This window comes from Setaria viridis, chromosome 8, assembly GCF_005286985.2.
Source record: "Setaria viridis chromosome 8, Setaria_viridis_v4.0, whole genome shotgun sequence".
Lineage (NCBI taxonomy): Eukaryota > Viridiplantae > Streptophyta > Magnoliopsida > Poales > Poaceae > Setaria > Setaria viridis.
This window is the reverse complement of record NC_048270.2, coordinates 10,045,321-10,068,549: the sequence shown is the minus strand read 5'-3', so window position 1 is coordinate 10,068,549 and position 23,229 is coordinate 10,045,321. Positions and strand designations below refer to the sequence as shown.

Genomic DNA, 23,229 nt, shown 5'->3' with positions numbered 1-23,229 from the left:
ATATGTAAGACGAGGAAAAAAGGTAGCCTGGTGATAAAAACCTATGGATGAGCTGCAGCTATTTTTGTGTGATTCTGGTCTGTTATTAGAGAATTTTTTATTACTTCAGCACCTAATTTATGCTTTCTCTTGGTGCCATATTTAGGCTTATATCGCCGCAGGTCATGCGGTTCGAGGAGGAACAAGCAGAACTGCTAGCTTATGTCGTAGCAGGTGTGAATCATATTACCTAAACCCCTTAATTTGCTCATCTCTCCTTGTTCGTTTCACTAATATGGTTCTTGATCACGGCAAAAACAATGTGCAGCTCCTTCCTGTTACAATTAAAAGCAAGAGGACGGGAAGGATGATAGGACATTGACTAGGAAAAATGTTTGCTTGTCAACAGGCCGACTAGAGAACAGCTAGAAAGTGTGCCTCAAGCACATGAGACCATCGAGGACCGTGGCATGGAACCTCTGGTGACGGCATAGAATTACACATCTTATTAGGCGTTTCATGGTGAACTAGGCGATCTTACGAGCACTTGATACCAAGGATCAATGTGTCAAACATTATTTCTGATATGAACCCGCTAGGATTGATTCCCAATCTTTCGATCAGAGAAGGGGGATAACTCGATTTGGGGATGGACATGACGTTCACGGCCCGACTATAGCCTTCCAAGGATGCTGCGCTCGTTGCGATCTTGTGCAGCACGATCAACCAAACCACTAGGATAATTCTTACAAATAATTGAAGAACAAGCAAGAACAAGTAAAACAAGCAACTCAATATGGAGATAAAAATCAATCTGAAAATACAAAGTTGGGGTTCTGAATTGAGTAGAACGGATGGTCGAGTCGACACACGCGTCTACAAGGAAGTAGCAATAGCTAAACTTTCAACAAAACAAAAACCCCATTTGTTTGTGGCGGCTCTAATCCTTATTAATACCTAGGAGGACGACCAGGGGGATCCTAGTGTCGTGCTCCAACCCTAGAACACGTCCTTATTGGACCCGACTTGATACAAGGCCTATCGGGCAAAAAAACAAGGTGACACAGCACCTTTGAGAGAAAAACCTCTTGCTAGTAATTTGATCATTGCAGCCTTCTCGGGAAAGATATGGATATGAGTCCAAATCCATATGAAAATAGGCTTCATAAGAATTCCAATGAGTACTTGAATGTCTAAAACAGAGTTCGAACGAGGTCACGACGGCCATCGCAAGTTGGCGCAGTGCTGCAGTCCGAATCCAGCCCCAAAACATGTTGGATTTGATCTCTTTCTTTCCTTGGGCCAAAAGTGACGTGGTGGTCTAGTGGAGGATGTTGGGAATACTTGGACTTAGCCCCCAATCAACTTTTTTGGTCCTTTACACCTTCCATGTATATTTAACACTCTTTTTGATCCACGTATGTATTTCTGAAAATGACAATGAACACACATCATAGTGCAGCATCCATTCATCAAATATATCAAATACAATATTGATAAAGAATTGGTTCACCTTTGAATCAAAATGTACCAATGTAATTGTATCCGAGCACATGATGTCCTCATCACTTTCAAGTGCATCAAACATTTTGTTTTAAAGTGTACAAAACAAGTTTTAGCATAGCGATAATTTTTCACTGGTGGAACATTGAGCATTAGTCCCGGTTGGAGAGAGTCATATCTCTCGAGTATCCAACTAGGACTAATCTTTCGGGACTAAAGGTCCCTCTCTTTAGTCCCAGGTCACTCACCTGGGACTAAAGGGGCCGCCATGCAGGTGCATGCACGTGGCCCTTTTAGTCCCGATTGGTATTACCCTAAATTATTTTCCATATTAATGCTAATTATTGCTTTACTTATATATATATACACCAATATGTATACATTCTTAGCGTAAACTACTTACATGTATACGCTTGTATTGTATGCATGTCGTATATATATTTCATGACAGTATATGCATAATATTAATTTTAACTACTATATATACAATTCTTAGTATATTATTAACATCAAACTAGTATTAATACAATTACTATATATACAATAATTTGTCCTTGAAATTCTTAGGATGCTCCCGTCATGGTGTTGCTCGGTTCGGCTACTGAATGTCCATTATAATAAAATTCTATTTTGGAATTTATTACCTCGTCCACCAGAAATCCTATGAGTGCTTCTTGGATTGTCAAAAGTCTTTCCTTCTCCAAGAGTTCTTCGCGAATCTGCCACATCTGTAATTTGAAAAAATGTGAGTGTTACACAAACAATTAAATAAAAGAAGCTAGAAAATGATTAATAATTAATAGATTTATTTTATGTATAGTTATATGGTCCGATAGCACCTTGTCCCTCATGAAATGGTGTATGTGCTCACAGACGTAGTGTTCACATAAATTATTCTCTTGTTCCTGTCTCAAGCACTTTAGTGGAAAAAAATAAGTTATGAAATATTCGTGTTATAGAATATACAAAATGTGCAAACTTCATGCATACCGGAAAAGTTGTAGTGAATGTAAGTTTTTCACCACGGAGATACTTATGGAATCATTTCCATGCACTGCGAATTAAAATATTGAATATGATACAGTGTTAGGTGAAAATTTAGGAAACAAACTTTTGCATAGAGATAAAGGTCCGAAATTATTACAAGTTAAGCATGTCTTGAATGTCTTGGTACTCATCCTTTGGTTTCCTTGGCGAATCAAAGACAATAACGTTGCTTTGATCAATCATAATTATAAGGAGAATCCAGTGGTAATTGTGTACATAAATGTTCATATTAGAACTAACTAACATTAATTAGGTAAGAAAAGAAAAATGAAAATAGATGGCACCCACACTTACTTAAAGTTGTAAGGCAGTAGTATTGTTGCTTGTAATTCTGTTGCTCCAAGAATCTGTATATTGCACCCAATGTAGACTTTGGTTGATATTGTATCTTCTTTTGGTTAACAAGCATTGGGTCCATGAAGCCAACAATTGAAGTAGGATTCTCGGCAGCACCTCTGAATTTGCATCCTACATAAAATGAAAGCCAAAGTTAGTGGGACGACAGACACAATAATGAGCTGAGCCAAAATTAACATCTAATAAACACACACTTACAGAACCTAGGTGCTAATAAGAGAGACATCAAGGGCATCTTGATGGTATACTTCATAAATATCCTTGAATTCCAACCACAAGAATTCTTACCTTCACCAAAAAAATCAATCGATTTAACAAGAAGAATTAACAAGAAGAGTGAACATGACCCTGCCATTGTCCGACTTCTCCATGTACCACTGATGGAATCATACATCTTAGTTGTGAGCTTCCGCACCAATTCAGACCTGACTAGAAGCTTGCCTAACTTAAAGGGCCGTTTAGGTACAGTCTTTTCTTGAGGTGGCGGTTCATCTTGCCCTAGAACTTCAGCAAGCGAGAGACCTGTCTCTGCCATAAACTTAGCGATCTTGATTTGTTGTTCTAAAGGCAAAGCTGCTATTTGTTGAGCTTCTTGATCTGCTTGCTAATCTTGCTACCCGAGCTGGGGGCCAGTATGACTGGACAACGAATCTCCTCGTTTCTTCTTCTGCCAACACTTAACTAACGAACGATCGTAATTTGATAGTAATGTCTTCTTGACTTCTTTTTTCATGAGAATAAAAAACTTTAATTTGGCTGGATCTACTGGCTTAGGCTCCATCTCCTTAGCTTTTGTTTCTGTAGCTATTTTTTCAAACCACTCCCTTACATGTGCTTGCGATGCCTTCTCCAATTTCTCAGGAGTCATATCACCTGCTAGCTTCTTAATAGGTTTAGACTTCTTTTCTTTTCCTCGGTTCTTTCATCTTTGGTTGCCTTGGCTTGGAAGGCGGTGGTCATGACTTCTTAAGAGGTGCTGCAGGTGCTTGCTCGCACTAGACTTTAATCCCGGCACTGCAGACTGTGATCGAGGAGGGGTGTTTTGGTCATCGTCGCTCCTGCCTTCAGGATTTGATGGTGCTGGAGATGGTGATCAAACAGGATGCAACAGTCCCAATGGTGATGACGGTCCTGGAGGTGGATGTGCTAGAGATGACGGTCTTGAGTTCTAAGTAAATGGTGGTTGCGGGGGATCTATGGGAAGAAATGATGCCTCCTGGCCGGGGATGATGATGTAACATTTGCACCATAGAATGATACCGTGAAGTGCATCTCCTAGTGTCCTGTCACCATCACCTCCCTGGAGGTCGAGCTCTAAGGCCTTCATATTTACAATCACAAATCTGCTCCACCCCAACGCTAGAGTAGCCAAGTGGAATCGCCATGCCACGGCTTATCTGTCCTGACAGGATTGGTAAAGCACTTCCGTACGCCACATGTACATATAGGAGAAATAAATAAGTTATTAAACTCCCAACACGTGGATCAATTGAAATAATTGTATAAATTATATATATGTATACCTTAATAGTGAGGTTGCCAAATGGTCTATACAGCTCACATGAGGTGCACTGAGTGATGTCACCCAAAGGGTACCGTTGGTTGTCCTACGCAACCATGGGTAAGCTTGGCATGTTCTCATCGGGGGTCCTTGTGGAAGCACAACTGCTTCAGCATTGAGAACGGCTAACGATGATGTTGGGATCCGGCAGTGCTCCAGATTCGGCAGTCTCAGTAACTGCCAAGGCCACTCGCCGATTAATTTCTTCTTGCATTCTTACGTCTTGTTCATGCACTTTAGCTTCTAACATACACCACCACCTCTCCTCTTGCTATTCCTTTCTTCTCTTCTAGCTTCTATACGTGTTGATGTCCCTACAGAAAGCAAACTTCCATGGAAACACCTCGAAGCCTGAGCAACGTTCTGGGAGTTCGAGATTCCCGAGCGCCAAAGTTAGCTCATTGTTCTCTCTATCAGGCTTGAACTTTCCCGCTTTAGAATCTTCAATGTTTTTGATAAGCCTGAGGACCTTCTCACGTATTGTTTCGTTGAAAATAAGTGTCCCATCCTCAGGGCTAAGGGTGCCTCCATGAGCGTAATACCAATTCTTCGATCGATCGGGCCAATTAATAGTCGCTAGTATGATACCTCGATCGATTAGGTCTTGTTCCATCTTTCTCCATTTGGGAATTGCACTCCTATAACCACCTTGCCCTAGACGATGATGGTACTCCTTCTTCTGGGCATTACTTGAGTTGACGTGAACCTTGTTCGCACTATCTTCACTCCTCTTGTGTTCAAGAAAACCTACACCGAGGATGAGTGTAGCAAGGCAGACATGTTCCTCAACATGTCCGGTGATGGCAATGTTGAGCCCGAGCACATCATTGATGATAATGCAGAACAAGACATTGCCGTGATGGAAGGTTCCGGCAAGGTATATATCGTTTTCATTATTTTACCCCATCTATAACTTCATATTCATTATTACTAAGTACTAATTAACGAATCTTAAACTTTTAGCCCTCTATATTGATGAAGCGAAAGAAGTCGCGATGTTGTACAAAAATAATGGAGGGAAGGCTTCACATCACCGAAGTGACAGAAGAGGGCCAGCCAATTGCTCTCGAAAAAGTCGCTAGAAAGTTCGTGAGTTAATGCGGGGCTATTGTAAGGGACAATGTATCCATCAGCATTCGAGGATGGAAGGGTAAAAAAGATGATCCATACGTGCTTCGGCAGACACAGAAAGATATGTTGTGGGCAGATGTCAAGAAACACTTCACACTTCCTGACAGCGTCAATTAAAAAGTTGTGTAAGATTGGACGCTGAAGAAGATGGCAACCCAATTTCAGACCTTCAAGAAGAATCTGGATACCAACTATATAAAGAAGGATCGAACTCTAGATTTTAATGACTGGTCAAAGTTAACAGATCACCAGAACTCATTTCTGGAATACAAGAGGAGTGAAGATAGTGCGAATAAGGTTCGTGTCAACTCAGGCAATGCCCAGAAGAAGGAGTACCATCATCGTCTAGGGCAAAGTGGTTACAGGAATGCAATTCCCAAATGGAGAAAGATGGAACAAGACCTAATCGATCCAGGTATCGTACCAACGATTATTGACTGACCCGATCGATCGAAGAATTGGTATTACGCTCATAGAGGCACCCTTAGCCCTAAAGATGGGACACTTATTTTCAACAAAACAATATGTGAGAAGGCCCTCAGGCTTATCAAAAACATTGAAGATTCTAAAGTAGGATGATGAGCTGACTTTGGCGCTTGGGAATCCCGAACACGTAGGATGTTGCCGAGGCATTGGGGTGGTTCCGTGGAAGTTTGCTTTCCGTAGGGACATCGACACGTACAGAAGCCGGAAGAGAAGAAATGAACAACAAGAGGAAAGGTGGTGGCGCATGTTAGAAGCTAAAGTGCATAAACAATAATTTGCTCCATAATATACATTTTATCCTCTTCGTCTCCCATCTCAACTAATAATGACATTAGTTATACACATATGTAATCATAGATACATTAAAATAAAGATTGTATCAAGCAGTACAATTAATGTATAAACAAAAAATCATAGAACAACCATGAAATAAAAAAAAACTGGTTGAAATATACACATGAATGTATACTAAGCATTTATACTAAATTATACTGATGTATGCTAAATTGTACTAATTTATATTAAATTATCCTAATTTTCTAAGTATTATACTAATTTACTAATTTATACTAATTTTCTAAGTTTTTCACTAATTTATACTAAATTATACTAATTTTTCAAGTATTTCGAATAAATTATACCAACTTCCTAAGCATTTCTAATAAATTATACTAGATTATACTAATTTATACTAATTTCCTAATAAAAAAATCAGCTTGTGTCAGCGCCATACCTCTTTAACGAGAGGGTCAAGGCGCGGAGGGAGGCGGCGGCAGGCTGGAGCACTGGGCAATGATGTGGCGGTGGGGAAGGAGATGGCGCCGAGGATGACGATGCGACAGATCTTGGAGGGGACGGGGGTCGAGGCGGCCGGTGAAGATGCGGTGGGGGCCGATGTGGCGGCAGTGCGGTGTCTTGGCGAGGGGTGTGGGGGTGCCACTGGGATGGTGTCGGGGTGTCGATAGGGACGCCGCAGAGGATCTGCCGGCTGACCGCAAAGATGTATCCAAAATATGCGATCAATTTAATTCAATGATTTAGTGTACACATTCAGGGTCTTTTTAGGAGAGCTCTAACACCTCTCAAAAAGAAGACAGTACTAGGATTCAAAAATTATCTCACAAAGAATGAAACCCTATGGACCAGCTAATATTCTACATTCCGGCCACTTAATTGAGGTGGTTTTCTTAAAGTTTTGCATGCACAGCTAATTATGGGCACCTAAGTTATTTTGCTTTAAGCCAATCTGTCTGAAATTTTCTAGAATTGCATTACTTTGGGGATTGGAGTACGATCTTAGTCGATAAATCAAAGTTCTCTACTTTCCACTAAAATGGAAACAAAATGGCTTACCCAACACCCTCAGTCCTTCGGTGGCTTCAGCAACGAGAGTTCTTGAATCTTTGGACTGAGCTTTCCCAAAAAGGCCATAATTAAACCATTCCAAAAAGAAAAGGCAGAACGCAAGGCCATTGGCTATCATCACATGATCTTCAGCAAAAATGATAGATTCTGTAGGTGTATATATATGCATCAGAAGTGAGAGACATCCTTGTAAATCAATGGCTAAAGCATGATCCTATGAATCAATGAAAATATTGTCACAGTCTGTCACAATGACCTGATCTGTTCAAGCTGTAAAGTGAAACAATGGAAGGTAAATGATATTTTGTTAAGACCTATCTCAATGATCTGATCAAAGTGTAAAAGTTAAAGCGACTTATCATCTAATCTATAAAAAGTCTTGCACTCTTTTGTTCTCTGCTTCTCTTTACACACAAACGTGCAGTGATGGTTATGTGCAGTGAGAATTAGAAATCTTATGGCAAGGCAAAACCATCTTCCAGGCACTCAGTTCTTGTCTCATGCATAAGCTGCTGCAGGAGGGAAGGGTTGCTGGTCACAATGGCATCGACATGCTCATGCAGCATCTTCTCCATGGACTTGTTATCGTCAACAGTCCATGCAAAGACTTTCTTACCATGTCTGTTTTCAAATCCATGAAGCGTAAGTTCAGTTTGTTGATAATGTAATGCAAATTGCAAATAGGGGGAAAACAGATCCAAATGTTGGCTATTAGGTGGACATACCTGCGCATGACCTTCACAACTTTCTCATGGATCAAAGGATGATATACACCAGCAACTTTAGCCCCCTCGAGCCGCACAAACTCGGTTTTTCTACCGGTGGACTTATCAACCATAACAATATAACCAACCTATAAAAGATGAGCCACCTGTTGAAACGTATGGCACATGTGGTCGTAGGTGCGGATAATAGACGAACCATTCAAATAAATAAATGAAAAAGAGAGAAAAATGTACCACAACATCTTCAGACAACTTGATTATATCTCTTGCTAGGTTATCAGTTTTTGCCCACACAAGACAATTTTTGCAATTTGTTCTCTTCAGCTGCAAATAACGACAAAGGAAATTGGATCACAGAAGGTTTTCAGAAGCATGCTGCGAAATTGGAACATTTCAGATTTAAGTCAAATGACAAATCACTGAAACGGATAATGGAACACAAATTCAGCAAGTTTTGCTAGAAATCAACAAGGAAATCACATGAAGCCTCGCCATGAATTAAGATGCTATTCCTTGAAGCAACATGTGATCAAGTGCAAGAAAATAAAACAATGTTACTCTGCAACAGTCACAGAGCATTTGGCCATAAAGCATTTATCACAAGTAATGGTCGGTTCGCACTAATCACATCTAAGCTCTAGAAAATTGATGATATGATACAGATAAGATATGTACATCAGGTACATGTGAAGAACCACAAGAGGTACAAGAATAGTAAATAAAACAGCTCATGTTATTTAAATCACACCATTAGGCAAAACAAAACATGACATAAGCAAAACTTACAAGAGACAATACATCTTCAGCTAAACCTTTGTCAAATGAAGGTGGGCCAACTTTCACATCCAGAATCACCTGCCTAACTGATCGTGATATCACCTGTATGAGGAAAAACAGTTCATACATGTAAACAATTAAATCTATACTCAATTATCCAGAAAACTGTAAGATGCTTATAGTAAAGCTTTCGCTGTTTCACACAAGTAGCTTAAAGCTTATGTGATTACAAATACCAAATTTCCTACAACTTAAATTGGTTGGATCAATACTTACTGCCAGAGCATCTTCTGCTTTAGGAACTTCCTCGTTTTGGACTCTTTTCGATAGCTGGAACCTTAGTGCTTTTATCTACAAAACAACTAAAAGATAACTCCATTAGCATTTCAGCTCCAAAATCAGTCCATGATTATGAAATGTCTTAGGAAACTATAACTGAAACAAGAAAAAATGCTGCAACTTCAATCCACATACTCCAATCAGTCATTTAGCAGTTTCTTTTGGGGAAAACGAAAACAACAAGCACAACACAAGCACAGGAGTTTTAGTATGTTATAGTGAGATTAAAATTAAAAAATGACTCACCTCATCTGTGCTCCAGTGGCCAACTTTGGCTGTGGAATTACCAGACATTTTTTGCAGATCCCTGCCTGTGTCAATTGTGAATTAGGTCCAGGCATGTTGTTAGAAAGAAAAATATGCATATTAATGGATGCATTCGTCATACTAAACATTCAAAAATGTTACTCAATCTACTATTTTATGAAATTCCCATGCATTCCTCAATGAAGAGTAGCAGAAGGGTGATCCCCAACCATATCATAACTCTGTGCTCATGTTTATAGGTAGTAAGAACCATGAACACTAAAATAAGACTGTAATTGTATGCTTCCTGGCTATCCCTTCCATCAACTAAGGTGCGCATAATTCATGAAATAAACCAGACATATGCCATTCTGTGACAGGCAGATAAAACTGTTTTCTCATAATTATAATCCAAACTTAAGAGTTTGCATGTTCAATATAAAAAAATGAAAACATATCAGTAAGCCATCCTGCAATATGCAGGTCTCTCGGCCCTTGCTCCGCAGCCAACTGATATATCTCTGAATGACTGGTGGGCGAGAGCGGAGAATGATGTGGATAGTGATGTGCGCAAAGGCTTTAACTCTCTTATCATCCTTGGAGCCTGGACCATTTGGAGACATTGCAATGACTGTGTGTTTAATGGGGCTTCCCCCAGGGTTGCTACGGCTCTGATTCTAGTCAAAGAAGATGCCCAGCTGTGGAGCATGGCAGGAGCCAAGGGCCTCCCCCTGCCTGCTGTCAGAGGGGTTGATTAGGCCTCGGCTCTTGGTTTTTTCGTGGTCGTTTTTTAATCTTGTAAAAGGTGATTAGGATCTTCAGGTTCTAGCGTGTGTGGGTGTGTGTTTGGGTCTCTGTATGACTCTCTTCTCCTATTAATACAATGATACGCAACTCTCCTGCGTGTTCGAGAAAAAAAAACACATCGGTTAGTAACAAAACAATATGAATATGCAGCAAAAAAAATGGATGTCATCCACCTAATCAGCTAATTAGCAATGGTGATGGGTAAACTGTCACACAAAATATCTACTGGCCTTGGAAAACTAGTCAGATGCTTTCCAGTTAGATGCCTTCCTTCCCCATTAATTTGACATAGTTGCAGTTTAATTATTAAAAAAGCTTAGATTTATAATGATATGAGATGGTATGCGCAATATCTACTATGCAGGTAGTTTTCATCACCCATCCTACTTAAAGATAAGCCTTCATTGCCTTTGTATGTAGGTTATTTCATATATAAATGCATCAATGCAGTTGTAAAAATCGTCTTTAAAAGGATTCCACGGCAATCCACCCATGTAACTGCAAACTATTTTATGGTACCCTGTTGACACTTGACAAGCACATGCCTTTTCCTGTGACATTAACATCAACATATCACATAAATGCAAACAGCAAATTGCTATACAGAACATAGAACCATCAAGAACTGCCATTACTATTATAGTTTCTATCTCCAGTTGTATTAAGTACAACCCATACGCATTCACAGATATAACATCGCATGCTGATTTCAAATTAATCATCAAATGTAAGCAAATAATTGCAGTTCCGGTTCTACAGAAGCAACATATGATAGATATTTACCATAGATTGCACCAACCCCAGCAAAGTGGCAATTCAATTACCTGTCATGAAGCGCGAAGAGCACGCCATCTGAGGACCTCGAGACGTCTACCTCCACGCAGTCGACCCGTGCGTCCAGAGCCATCCGAAATGCTTCCATCTGAACCACGAGATCCCCGAAGAAACCAAGTCTCATCAGCACATTTATCTCAGCTTAAAATAAATTGGGGGGGGGGGGGGGGGGGGGGGGGGGGGGGAGGGGGGGGATGGGATGTTAGAAAAGCAAAATCGAATTCACTGGGAGAGCGTCATCTCGAGAGGAAACCCACCGAGTTGGGGAACGCGTTGGTGGAATCGCCGCCGTGCGCGCACACCATGGGCGGGCTCGTGATCCACCCGCACTTCCTCTCCCGCATCTGGAAGACAGCAACCAAAAGGGTTTAGCAAACGCACGAAAGGAACGCACTAAAATCAAATCAGTGAAAATCTCCAGGCGTAAAAGGGCTCCGGTTCGAGAATCGAGGGGATGGGGCTTGGGGCACGCACGCGGTGGAAGCGGCGGAGGCGGAGGTGGAAGAAGGCCGGTGGGACGAGGGAGAGGAGCGCGAGGAGGAGGAGCAGGCGGAGGAGGCGGCTCGCCGGGAGGAGACGGCTGAGGCGCGCGAAGAGGAGGCTCGCCGGCGCGGAGGAGCGCTTGGCGGCGGGGAAGAGGGGGAGCGGCGGCGGCTGCCGCCGGCGCCCGAGGAGCCCCCTCATTCTCTGCGTGCGCTTCTCCTGTGGTGTGCACTCCGATCTGAAGAAAGTGAACCCAGTTGGGATGTCCCAAAAAGGCCGAGGACCAGGCTAGCTCAACCCATCCAGCAATTTAGGCCCATAATGAAATGAGTTTGGAGTTACTTTGGATTAGATATTTAGACGCAGAGAAGAGCCAACTCATTTTTTTTAAAGGAAAAGGGCACGAGAGTGTGCCTATTTCATTGATATAGGAGGGTTACAACCGGCGAGCCGGGCAAAAGACGGGAAGAAAGGGAAAAGGAAAAAAGGCGGGAAGGCACCCAGATTGTTGTGTTTACAAAATAAGGGTCGCTAGGCCTCTCGCTCCCGCTGCTAGCCACTTGTTAGCTGTGGATTTGATTTTTGCCATTAGTGATATCGTCGGGGAACCCTGGTGGCGGAAGATTCAGGAGTTTCGCTCATTCCATATTTCCCACATAATAAGGAGGGTTAGGCTTCTGCTCGCTTTACGCGGGATCCCTGTTGTTGATGTGATATTGGTCCACCAGTCGATGGCCCTTATGCTGTGCTTCCATTGATCCGGTTGCAGGCTTTCATGTGATAACCATTGGGCTACGAGCTTCCAAATTTGCTCTGTATATCTGCATTCGGCTAGGAGATGATGCGCAGTCTCCGTCGTGCAACGGCATAGGGTGCATGTTGGGGTGTGGTCCCAGCCCCGTTTTGCTAGTCTGTCCGAAGTCCAGACCCTATTTTGGAGAATTAGCCAGGCAAAAACTTTGCATTTTGCCGGTGCCCAGGCTTGCCACGCTGTTGCAAGATTAGTCGTCTTGACGCTACCTAGGAGTTGAGCCTTGTATGCTGAAGCTGTGGTGTACTGACCGCTCTGGGTGAATTTCCATGTAATTCCGTCCTCCTGGCTCGGATTTAGTTGGTATTGTTGGATCAGAGGCCATAGGGTTACGAATTCATTCAAGAGGGTGTTTGTAAGGCCTGTTGTGTGTTGTAGATCTCTGATCCAGTTGTTGTTGTGGATTGCATCTCGCACTGTCTTCTTTTTCACATAATAAAATGAGTTTGGAACTTTGGATACTACAGCAAGACCTTCAGAATATGTCACAATTGCATTTCACATACCATGCAAATTCACAACAATGTCAGATCCATCTATATGGGGAAAAAACATAGCCCTCATTTCTTCGTTCGAAGTTCATCAAATCCAATAGATCGATAAGAAGAAAGCACCCAAAACTAGTACCAATATGTAAACTGCAAAGTCGTATGCCTACTTATGAGGCACACCGTAGCACTGCATAGAACTAATGAACAACCCCATTATATCATAACAACATCAGCGATCTCATCAGCATGGAATAGTCACAATGAAAATGACTCAAAGGCATTGAATCACACTATATTTCAGTTTCAGTGGAAATACAATTCCATGCTTGGCTCTACTGTCGTGGAAACACTGGAGCACAACACACGCATGCATTTTCAAACTGGATCGACAATTACGAATTCATAAGATGTCATACGGCAATCATTATGCGCTACCGTTACAATCTGTATGGCAGGGAAGCTTGCAGCATCAAGGTGCGCGTGCAATCGTTGAGTGTGCGAAGAATTCTTTCAGCTTTCCCGTTCTGAGGAGAGGAGTATGGACAGGAGAGCCTGAATCTGATGCCTAGCCGAGAGAAGAAGAAACGCAGCTGGTTATTGTCAAATTCCTTTCTGTTGTCGGATTGGAAATAGCGAATGTCAGATGAGAACTGCGTACGAACGAAGGCATGGAAAGACTGAATTATGCCAGCTACTTCTGATTTTGCACGTAGAGGAAACGTCCATACGAAATGAGAGTAATCATCTAGAATTGCCAAGTAGTATTGATAACCAGAAATGCTCAAGACCGGTGACGTCCATACATCGCATTGCAGTAATTCAAATGGAAAGGAAGTAGCAGAGGTGGAGGAATGGAAGGGGAGCCGAGTGTGTTTGCCAAGGCGACAAGCCTGACCGGAACTTGGACTCGATTTATTACATCTGAATGAAAAAGTACTTAAAATATTGCAGAAGGAATCCTGGCCACGATGACCAAGTCGTCGGTGCCAAGTCGTGGCATTGATGGCGGCGAGAGCTTGAGCTGCCGGTGGAGGGCATGAAGGCAGAGGATAAAGATCGCTCGAGCTGTTACATCGGAGCATCACGACCTTGGTCTGAAGACCCTTAACACAGAAACCATTTGGATCAAATTCATAACGGAGACGGAATTGTCCCGGGTAAGAGCACGAACTGATAGCAAGTTCTTGATAATATGAGGTGCAACTAAAATGTTTGAGAGATGAAGAGCACGAGAAGTTGTGGAAATGGTGGTGGTGGCATTGTGTGTTACAGGGAGAGAAGCGCCGTTGCCAACAATAATATGAGATGATGAAGTAGAAGAGGGGAGGAGGGAGTGGAGATTACCGGCGCCGGACGACATGTGAGAGGAGGCGCCCGTGTCCATGATCCAGTCAGCGTTTCCTTGAGCGCTGGACTGTAGAGATATGGCGTTGAGAGCCTGGATCAGTGCAGCTTGATCCCACTGAGGTGCTAATGACGTCGTTGGAGGAGGTGGAGCCGTGGTGACGTGGTGCGCCTGGGATGGCGCCGCGCCAGGACGCGTGCCGAGAGGATGCTGGCCGAAGACGTCGGTAGGCGGGAAACAGGCCACGCCTGAAACATGCCCGCCCATGGGTTGAGGAAGGGCGCCGGCGATGAGGCAGCGTTGGTGGTGGAGCGGTTGTTGGGGAAGGAGACGGCGCCACCACCAGACTTCTTCTTCGACTTGATCTTCTTGTTGCTCGACGAAGACGGCTGCTGCGGCGCGGAGACGGGCGGTTGTGGCGTGCGGTGCGCGGCAAGGCTGAAGTAGGGCACACACGCTGGCACCTGTGCCAGAAGCGCCGCGGTCCGCTTGTTGCACTCCCCCTGCGCGAGGCGATGCTCCTCCATGAGAAGGTGAGAACGGGCCTCCAGGAACGTGGGCAGACCGTGGACGGTGAGGACAGGGATGGATCCGTGGTACTTCTCGTTCAAGCCACGAAGAAGATTGAGGACGAGATTGCGGTCAGTGATGCGCGTGCCCAGATCGTTGAGGTTGTCGGTGAGGCCCTTCATCTTGGTGCAGTAGGTGAGCATGTTAAGGTCACCTTGGATCATGGTTCGAAACTCGGCGCTGACGTACACCGAGCGCATCTTGCGGTTGTTGAGGAAGAGGGAGCGGATGCCGCGCTAGAGGGAGTACGCCGTGTCCCTCTTGGTGCGCACGATCTTGAAGATGTCGCGGGAGATCGTGGCGTAGAACCAGGAGATGATCGCGAAGTCGATCTGCACCCAGTCGGCGTCACCGCAGGCATCCGAGCTGTCAATGTGATCGATGAGCCCGAACTTGGCCAGGACGACTTGGAAGGAGTGGCTCCAGTCGCTGTAATTGGAGGATTCAAGATCCAGCACAAAGGGAACATGGCTAGCAATGTTGATCAGTTGGATTTGAGAGGTGGGGAGGGGGTTGGTGGCAGCCTGAGCGAATATGGTGTCAATGGCAGAGTCGCAGGAGGAGGAGGAGGAGGAGGAGTCGCTCATGGTGGCCGGGCAGCGGAAGCAAGGCTCCGAACCGGAGGGTCGCTGATACCATGTAGAACGAGAGAATACGAGAGAGTGTAGTTTGATCAACCGTATCCTTTGATTGATCTCTGGATTAAGCTAAATACGGGCCTGTTTGGCAGAGCTCCACGCAGCTCCAGATCCAAAAAAACAGCTCCGCTCCTATTTTTTCCAGCCAAACGGTGCAGCTCCGTGAACTCCAGATCCGCAAAAAAATTGGATCCAGCTCCCAGATCCACCAATTCCACGGAGCACCCAAGGGGGTGCTCTCAAAACGCTGGTTTTGTAACCCCTCATGGAGTTGGTGGAAATTACCCACCAATACCATCGATTACACACATCTAGTACCGGTTCGACCTCTGTTTATTTCCTCCGCGCGCCGCCCCTCTGTTTTTTCATCCTACACTTTTCCTTCTCCTCCCCCGCCGCATCCAGCGCCGGCCGCCGCCTCGTCTCCGTCGGTGGCCGGACCGCCGCCGGGAATGAGGAGATCAGGTCCTCCTCCACCTCCTCCGCCCCCATCATCTTCCAATCCGGCCCCTAGGGTTGGACTTTCCCGTCCCGGCCCCGTCACTGGCGCGCCCGGCGGCGAGAGCGTGGCCGCCGCGGCCCTGGGCGGCGCGCCCGGCGGCGCGGGCCTGGGCGGCGCGCCCGGCGGTGGGACCCTGGGTGGCGCGGGCCTGGGCGGCGCGCCCGGCCTGGGCGGCGCCTGCCTGGCCACGGCTGGCCTGGGCGGCGCGCACGGCCTGGGCGGCGCAAGCCTGGCCGCGGCTGGCCTGAGCGGCGCGGCCGGCCTGGACGGCGCAAGCCGGGCCGCGGGTGGCCTGGGCGACGCGGATGGCTTGGTAAAATCCATCAATCCCGTTGATTTCACAAATTCCACATGATTGCAGCAGATGATTTCTTCCCTTTTGCCTTGGTTGTAGTAGCAGTTTGCTTTGCCGTGGGAATGAAATAATATTGCTAGATGTGCGTATTTGGTTTAAACTTTTGTTGTGCTCAATTAAAATTTGCTTTTTTTGTGATTGTAATAGTTGCTACATATTGTGGCAAATGTGGTTCATGTTAGCCGGTGGTTCAATCGTTCAGTCGCTTTCAAGTGGATTACTGATACCATCATTCATATGGTTTGCTATGAAAAGCGGTTTAATTGTATTTTCAGGGAAAACCATGTCAAATTGCATATGAGTAGGATGTATTTGATGTCAATAGGGGTACACGGTATCTTTTGTTCTAAAAAATTGTTTACAACCAGTATTCATATTGTGACAGTTCAGCTCAAACAATTTGTTACCTTGGAACGTTGTTGGCTTATTGGAAGGCTATGTAGTTAAAAAATAGTATTCTTATTGGAAGCCTTGGTTGCAGCAGATGATTTCTTCCCTTTTGCCTTGGTTGTAGTAGCAGTTTGCTCACTTGACACCTGGTGCTCAATAGAAAGGGCTTCAGGTTGATTAGTACCACTCCTCGACACGCACCTGACCAAGTAATTTAGGTTATGATGAACACAATATAATCAAAACTAGCACAAATATACCTAGTACAAACTATGTTCAGGACCATTTACCTTGCTGATTTTTCAGAACTTGGTGTATCACCTTTTCCTTTTGTCTTGGTTGAAGGTTCACTGTTTTAGCTATGGTTCAAAGAAAGAACCAGGTCCAATTTTCGCTAGTTTCAGAATCAGAAACTCTAGAAGCGACTGGGTACATCCAATTATGACCAGCATAAGCAGTAGCCAACTGCCCCTTAAAAATTTACATTCAAGAATGTGCTGTCTACTACCAAATATGGCATGTAATGGTTTTAACCCAAATACTCTAGATATCATGAGGAATAAATGTGGCAGTCCTTTTCTCTATTTTGTACATTTAATTGCTTTGCAACTTGTAAGACATGTAAATGAGGTAGAAACCTACGACTACAACAGAGTCCAGTTAGCATTTGTACAAGCATGCCACAAATTCATATAGTCTTATAGCAACATAAATTTGGATGCAAAATGATCACAAATGCTGGAATTCTTTGACAATCCTTGCTAAAATAGTTGCTGAGTTGCTGACAAACTAATATGGTGCAGTTGCGTAACAAAAAGCACACACACTACAAAAACAGCGCAGATATTTCACCCTTTTTTTGCATAATGCAAAGAGCAAAAATCTTAGCATATATTGCCACAGATCAAAACAAACTGACCATGAAGAGCTGTCAAGTAAAGCCTTAGCGCACCATTATTCCTCAGCTTGCCCTTTTGCCTGAACATGTGACCATGTCTGTTCAGTATTTTTTTTTTATCCCAAATTATGTTTGCATAGCTCACACTAGTCACTGATACTTCTATGAGGCTTTGCCTATTTCCTATTTAATTGAATCCATTAATTTTGCTTCAACTATTGTTATATTTATGTGCTTATAAATGATCTGTTTACACGAGGTTCATCATACTGCCTTCTAGAATAGCCTTGTAATATTCTCTTGGAGCTCCATATGCTTGGCGTGCTATTTTGCTATTTTTGCACCAGGAGCCAATTGGGATTATTGGATTATTGGAAATATATACTAATTGGATTATTGGCAAATGGCATGTAGGACGCAGTGATCGGCGATGAGTTCCTGATGGCATCGCAGGCATCTTCTACACCGGTTGCGCAAGCTAGGAGGCGTGCTGCATCAGCTAACAAAAGGGCAAGGGATGATGAGGTATATTTTTCTTCCATTGTAGTGGAGCTGTTGTATAATAGAGTTGGAATTTGAACAATATTTTGGGGAAATCATTAATAGGGTGATCATATGGATTGGAATGATGGCTATACCACCATTGTTTGCAAGTTGTTTGCTGAACAAGTTAGAAAAGGAAATCGACCCAACACTCATTTGAACAATGTGGGATATTCCGAGGTGAAAGAAAGGTTTTTTCAGAGTACCGGTATCATGTTGAAAAAAAGTCAACTTAAGAACAAGTGGGATAAGTTGAGGGGTGATTTGTCTGCATGGAAAAAATTAATGAGAAAGCAAACTGGTACTGGTTGGAACTGGGAGAAGGGAACTATCAATATGGACGCCGAGTGGTGGAAAAAAACAAAAAAAGTGAGCACTTCTCGCATGGTATTTTGTTCATATATAGATTATATTAGTCTTGTATAATTTCAATTTAATACCTTTGTCAAACACTTTTAGGACATCCTGGCGTGGGGAAATTTAAGAATAGGCCTCTCCAAAACGAAGATGAGTTGAAGGTGATGTTTGGAAATATCATTAATGAAGAGCAAGATCATTGGAATCCTATGAGTTCCAACCCCATCATACCCCCAAGCGAAGAAGCACCCAATCCTATGAGTTCCAACTTCATTGATGCCGAGGATGGGTTAGAGATGGGTGGTAACAATGATTTAGACAATGGCGATGAGGTCCAGGAGGTTTCTCCTTCCGTTGCCAATGCTAAGAAAAAAGTACATGTGATCCTTGATAAACCTAACAAGAAATCTAAGGCAAGCACAGCATTAGTTATACAAGAACACATCTCCAAGATATCAGATAATGCTTCCTCTTTTGTGGCAAGCAGGCAAGCTGGGATCACTATTGAACAAGTAATGGACCATGTTGCCGCATGTGGGGCTGCGTGTGGCAGTGATGAGCATTTTGTGGCAACTGAGCTTTTTGTCAAGAAAGAGCAAAGGGAAATGTTCATGACTATTCCCACCAATGAGGCTAGGTTTAGTTGGCTTAAGAGGAAGTACGATATGATGTTTGCAAAGTGATGGCCGAGTGATTTGCCATCTTTTTTTTAGACATGTCATTTTTATTCATCTATGTCATATGGACAAATTTGTGATGCTTAATTTGTTGTCATTTTTAATTCATCCATCTTGTGTGGATAATTTTTAATTTGCCATCTTACGTTGTTATTTGGACATGTTATTTTTATTCTTGCAGTTGTCTAGTGATGATTCTAGTGATGAGAATGAGGAATTTTTCAAAACTATCCTAGGAGGTGCTATGCTTGCTCAAATATATGTTGATATGTTCCTTACTAAAAACCCTACAAGGACATCTACCACCAGTGGAATGGGTTTTATTTTGGAGACTTTGCACACTCCAGGCGAATGCCATAGCCAGTTGCGTATGAGCACAAAAATCTTCTTTGATCTTCATGGCTTATTGGTACAGAGGTATGGGCTAACACCATCGTTGCACATGTCTACCGAAGAGAGCTTAGGAATTTTCTTATTTATCTGTGCGGGAAATGAGTCTAATAGAAAATGTCAAAATCGATTCAAGCACTCTGGTGAAACTATTAGTCGAAAATTTGAGAATGTTCTAAACTGTTTGATGGCCATGGCAAAGGATTTCATTAGGCCAAAAGATCCAAATTTTCATAATGTTCATAGGAGAATAAGGGATGATAGGCGAGCATATCCACATTTCAAAGATTGCATTGGAGCACTTGATGGCACCCATATTCGTGTTTCCCTTCCACCGGATGATCAAGTGAGGTATATCGGGAAGACAGGGATAGCCACCCAAAATGTTTTAGCAGTCTGTGATTTCGACATGCGGTTCACATATGTGTCAATGGGCCAACCAGGAGCTATGCATGACACAAGTGTGTTATACAATGCATTGAGTGTGGACGAGAAATTCTTTCCACATCCACCGCAAGGTAAAATTTATTGGAATAGTTATTTTACCATTATACGTGACTACAAATAAATTTATTTTTTGTCATCATTTGTAGGTAAATACTACGTTGTCGATGCGGGTTATCCCAATCGTCCAGGTTATCTAGCTCCATATAAGGGTGAGAGGTATCATATGCCTAAGTGGCATAGAGGTATGGAACCAAAAACCCCAAAGGAAAAATTCAATCGCATCCATTCTTCTATTCGAAATGTGATTGAGCGATCTTTTGGCGTATTGAAAATGAGGCGGCAAATTTTATACAAAATGCCGAACTACCCGATGTGGAAACAAAAAATGGTAGTTATTACTTGTATGGTCCTTCACAATTTCATTCGTGAGCGTAATAGTGAGGATTCAGACTTTGCTCGGTTTGATCGTGATCCTAATTTTGTCCCTACAATACCGCAACGGTACAATCCATTTGTAGTTCCATCGGATGGATCTACTTCAGAAGGCAGTGTCACTACAATGGATATTTTTCGCGATGAGCTGGCCACCAATCTTGCTCTTGCTTGGAGGTAGAATGAAATGAAGTAGTGAATTATCAAATTTATTTTCTATGTATGGACAATTATTTATGTATGAACAATTGATTTATGTATGAACAATTAATCAACTTCTTGGGAAAATGACTGGATGCATGCGTATATAAAAAAACATGTCAATACGTCTTCCTCCGGCCATTTTTCTCCGGCCATTTTTCTTCGGACATAAAAAAAACATGTCAAAATGACTGGAAAATGACCAGTATGTCTTCCTCCGGCCATTTTTATTTTTTCAGAAAAAAATGAGAAGAAAAAATGGAAAATACCAAGGGTATTAATGGACAATCCAACCAAAAACTCTGTTTCTGGATTTGGAGCTGTTGTCTCAGCCAAACACTTTTGCTCAGCTCCACGGTGAGAACATAGATCCACGCTGGAGCTGCTCTGTAGTGGAGCTACTGTTTTTTTGGATCTGGAGCTGCGTGGAGCTCTGCCAAACAGGCCCTACATGTACAAGAGGCTCTCGGCCATAACAGACACATACTTAGTCAATGCTACAAATCAGGATCTGAAGCTATTCTAATGGAGCACGTTACAACAGTCATGTACACGTTCAACATGAAGCACTTGTGATTTCAACAACTATCTCTGAATATTGCGGTCAGGAGCTTCAGAATATGACAAAATTGCATTTCATATGCTTTGCAAATTCACGTCATACGAGGAATGTCAGATCCATCTATTTGGAAAAATAGAGTCAGCTTGCCATATACACACTGAACTGCATGTCAGTGCACAGAGGTATAATGGACTTCTCATTCTACAACATAGCCCTCATTCCTGTGGTAGCGTCTTCCTTCCGAAAAACCTGCTGATTACATGCAGTCCTCACTACATATTAGTGTCAAAGCAATAAAAGATGCATAAGATTATAGAAAATAGGGTTTTACCCTTAAGTGGTGGAGAGCTGTGTGGTTACCCATTCCATAAGCAGAATGAAGTTAGGGCACTATAGTCCTTAATCCTCTACCATGAAAGCAAGTGTAAGTACTCTTATGCATGGTACTCACCAAATCCTAGCCTTGAAATTATATTATATGCATGGGTGATCAAGGAAAGAGCATGAGGTTTGATTTTATTAATAAATCTATTTTATGCAAGGTGAGGTGAGTTTTCGAAAAGAGGAGAAAGAAGGCATATTTATTATGTTGCTGGCCCTGGAGGGGAATCTTTCGCAAGTTTTAAGGAGATGGGACGGCTTATGCCTTATTCCAAATTACTCTCTTAGGGCCTCGGTCCCATCTTACCACACTCAAGTTATGATTTAATCGACGGGAGCTTTGACTATGTGAGCTTGTAACCGTGAGCCTCGGCTATCCAGATAGATTATACTCTACGCAGAGGTGTACACTTTACCCATATGTTCGATCAGCCCATACCTCATCTTCAGGCGGTACTGACCTACGAGACCCATACCCACCGGTGTCTATCTCTAGACAACATTCCCTAGCTCTATCCATACGGCTGGGATCTAAACCATTTGGACACTATCCCGGGATACATATGCATCATAATGTGGCATATAATGCCACCAGGTCCTCTTGACCTCAACCTATGACTCGTGCCGACCAAACCTGGGACTCTGCGAAGGTCCTGCTCCAGTGTACCTATTGCCCACCGTGGCCCCTTGGGATGGTTTACTAGATTCCGCTAGTTGGGTGTGAATCAAGGCCTCACATGATTAGGTACTCCCGAAGGTTGTACCTTTTTGGCATGTATGGTTGCACGTTTCACTAGAAAGACTTTCCTCCGAGCCGGTCCTCATGACCGAAGTAAGCATTGTGATAGAATCCTCCAATGAGGTTGCCCCCTTACTCCCATGTCCTGTCCGGGGTTTCTAACTCTTTAGTTGGTTCATTTTATTAAACTCACACCTTTTAGGGTTTTCCATAAAAACATAATGATTGTGATATTCCTAAGGAATTCTATTTCTAAATGTCACTCGGTCATTGATCTTGTCATGACCAGGGTCATTAATAGGATTTCTGGCCAGAAACGGCTTCAAGTCGAGGCAAGAACGAAAACAGATGACGCTTCCTCCTATAGGTTTTTAAAGAGATGCAAGTTAAATTATTATCTTAAGAAATTTTAATATCTATGTAAATATAGGATAAAAATATGATCAAGGGGTGAGTGCTAGGGCTCGCCTTCATTGACGTTTCCTAGGTTGACCAAGGTCTTGACTTCTCATCTTCTGGATCTTCGGCTTTTCAACGAAGCCTGATCAGGCTAGCGTATCTACATGTCTTCTGGATAGCCAGATCTTCGACTTCACATCTTCTGGATTCTTGGCTTCAAGCCGAGTCTTGGTTGCGTCCTCGGCTCACACGAGTATGTAAACAGGCAAACAATGAATCCTAGAAATCAATGTGAAAATATATAGCAAAATAAGTTATGAAATATTTGCTGTATTCAAGAAAGTGTTACGAGATGTGAAAATTCAACACATACCGGGAATTCAGTCTTGAAATCAAGTTCCTCCTTGAATTCACCTACGTGATTTCGACGGAAATAAGCCCATGCTTTGTTAAAAATGTCT

General features: G+C 43.1%; 1 protein-coding gene and 3 long non-coding RNA genes across 4 annotated transcripts; 2 read left to right on the top strand and 2 right to left on the bottom strand.

Annotated features, from left to right (window-relative positions):
- Positions 1–775: 775 nt before the first annotated feature.
- LOC140223609 (uncharacterized) lies at positions 776–5,028 on the bottom strand. Its single transcript, XR_011898959.1, has 4 exons — positions 2,627–5,028; positions 2,473–2,536; positions 2,322–2,399; positions 776–2,210 (listed from the first exon to the last, which is right to left on the bottom strand). It is a non-coding gene; the product is annotated as an uncharacterized lncRNA (long non-coding RNA).
- A 2,508-nt stretch (positions 5,029–7,536) lies between these two features.
- Positions 7,537–11,884, bottom strand: LOC117833806 (glycerophosphodiester phosphodiesterase GDPD4). The gene is made up of 9 exons (XM_034713407.2): positions 11,632–11,884; positions 11,415–11,501; positions 11,148–11,245; positions 9,517–9,577; positions 9,208–9,282; positions 8,941–9,033; positions 8,389–8,478; positions 8,155–8,282; positions 7,537–8,050 (listed from the first exon to the last, which is right to left on the bottom strand). Exons 1-9 carry the CDS (start codon positions 11,839–11,841, stop codon positions 7,885–7,887), a joined length of 1,008 nt encoding a protein of 335 aa, XP_034569298.1. The 5' UTR covers positions 11,842–11,884; the 3' UTR covers positions 7,537–7,884.
- A 4,361-nt stretch (positions 11,885–16,245) lies between these two features.
- Positions 16,246–18,641, top strand: LOC117866549 (uncharacterized). The gene is made up of 3 exons (XR_004642933.2): positions 16,246–16,310; positions 18,055–18,165; positions 18,247–18,641. It is a non-coding gene; the product is annotated as an uncharacterized lncRNA (long non-coding RNA).
- Positions 18,642–18,648: 7 nt separating this feature from the next.
- Positions 18,649–19,434, top strand: LOC140223581 (uncharacterized). Its single transcript, XR_011898920.1, has 2 exons — positions 18,649–18,953; positions 19,028–19,434. It is a non-coding gene; the product is annotated as an uncharacterized lncRNA (long non-coding RNA).
- Positions 19,435–23,229: the final 3,795 nt, after the last annotated feature.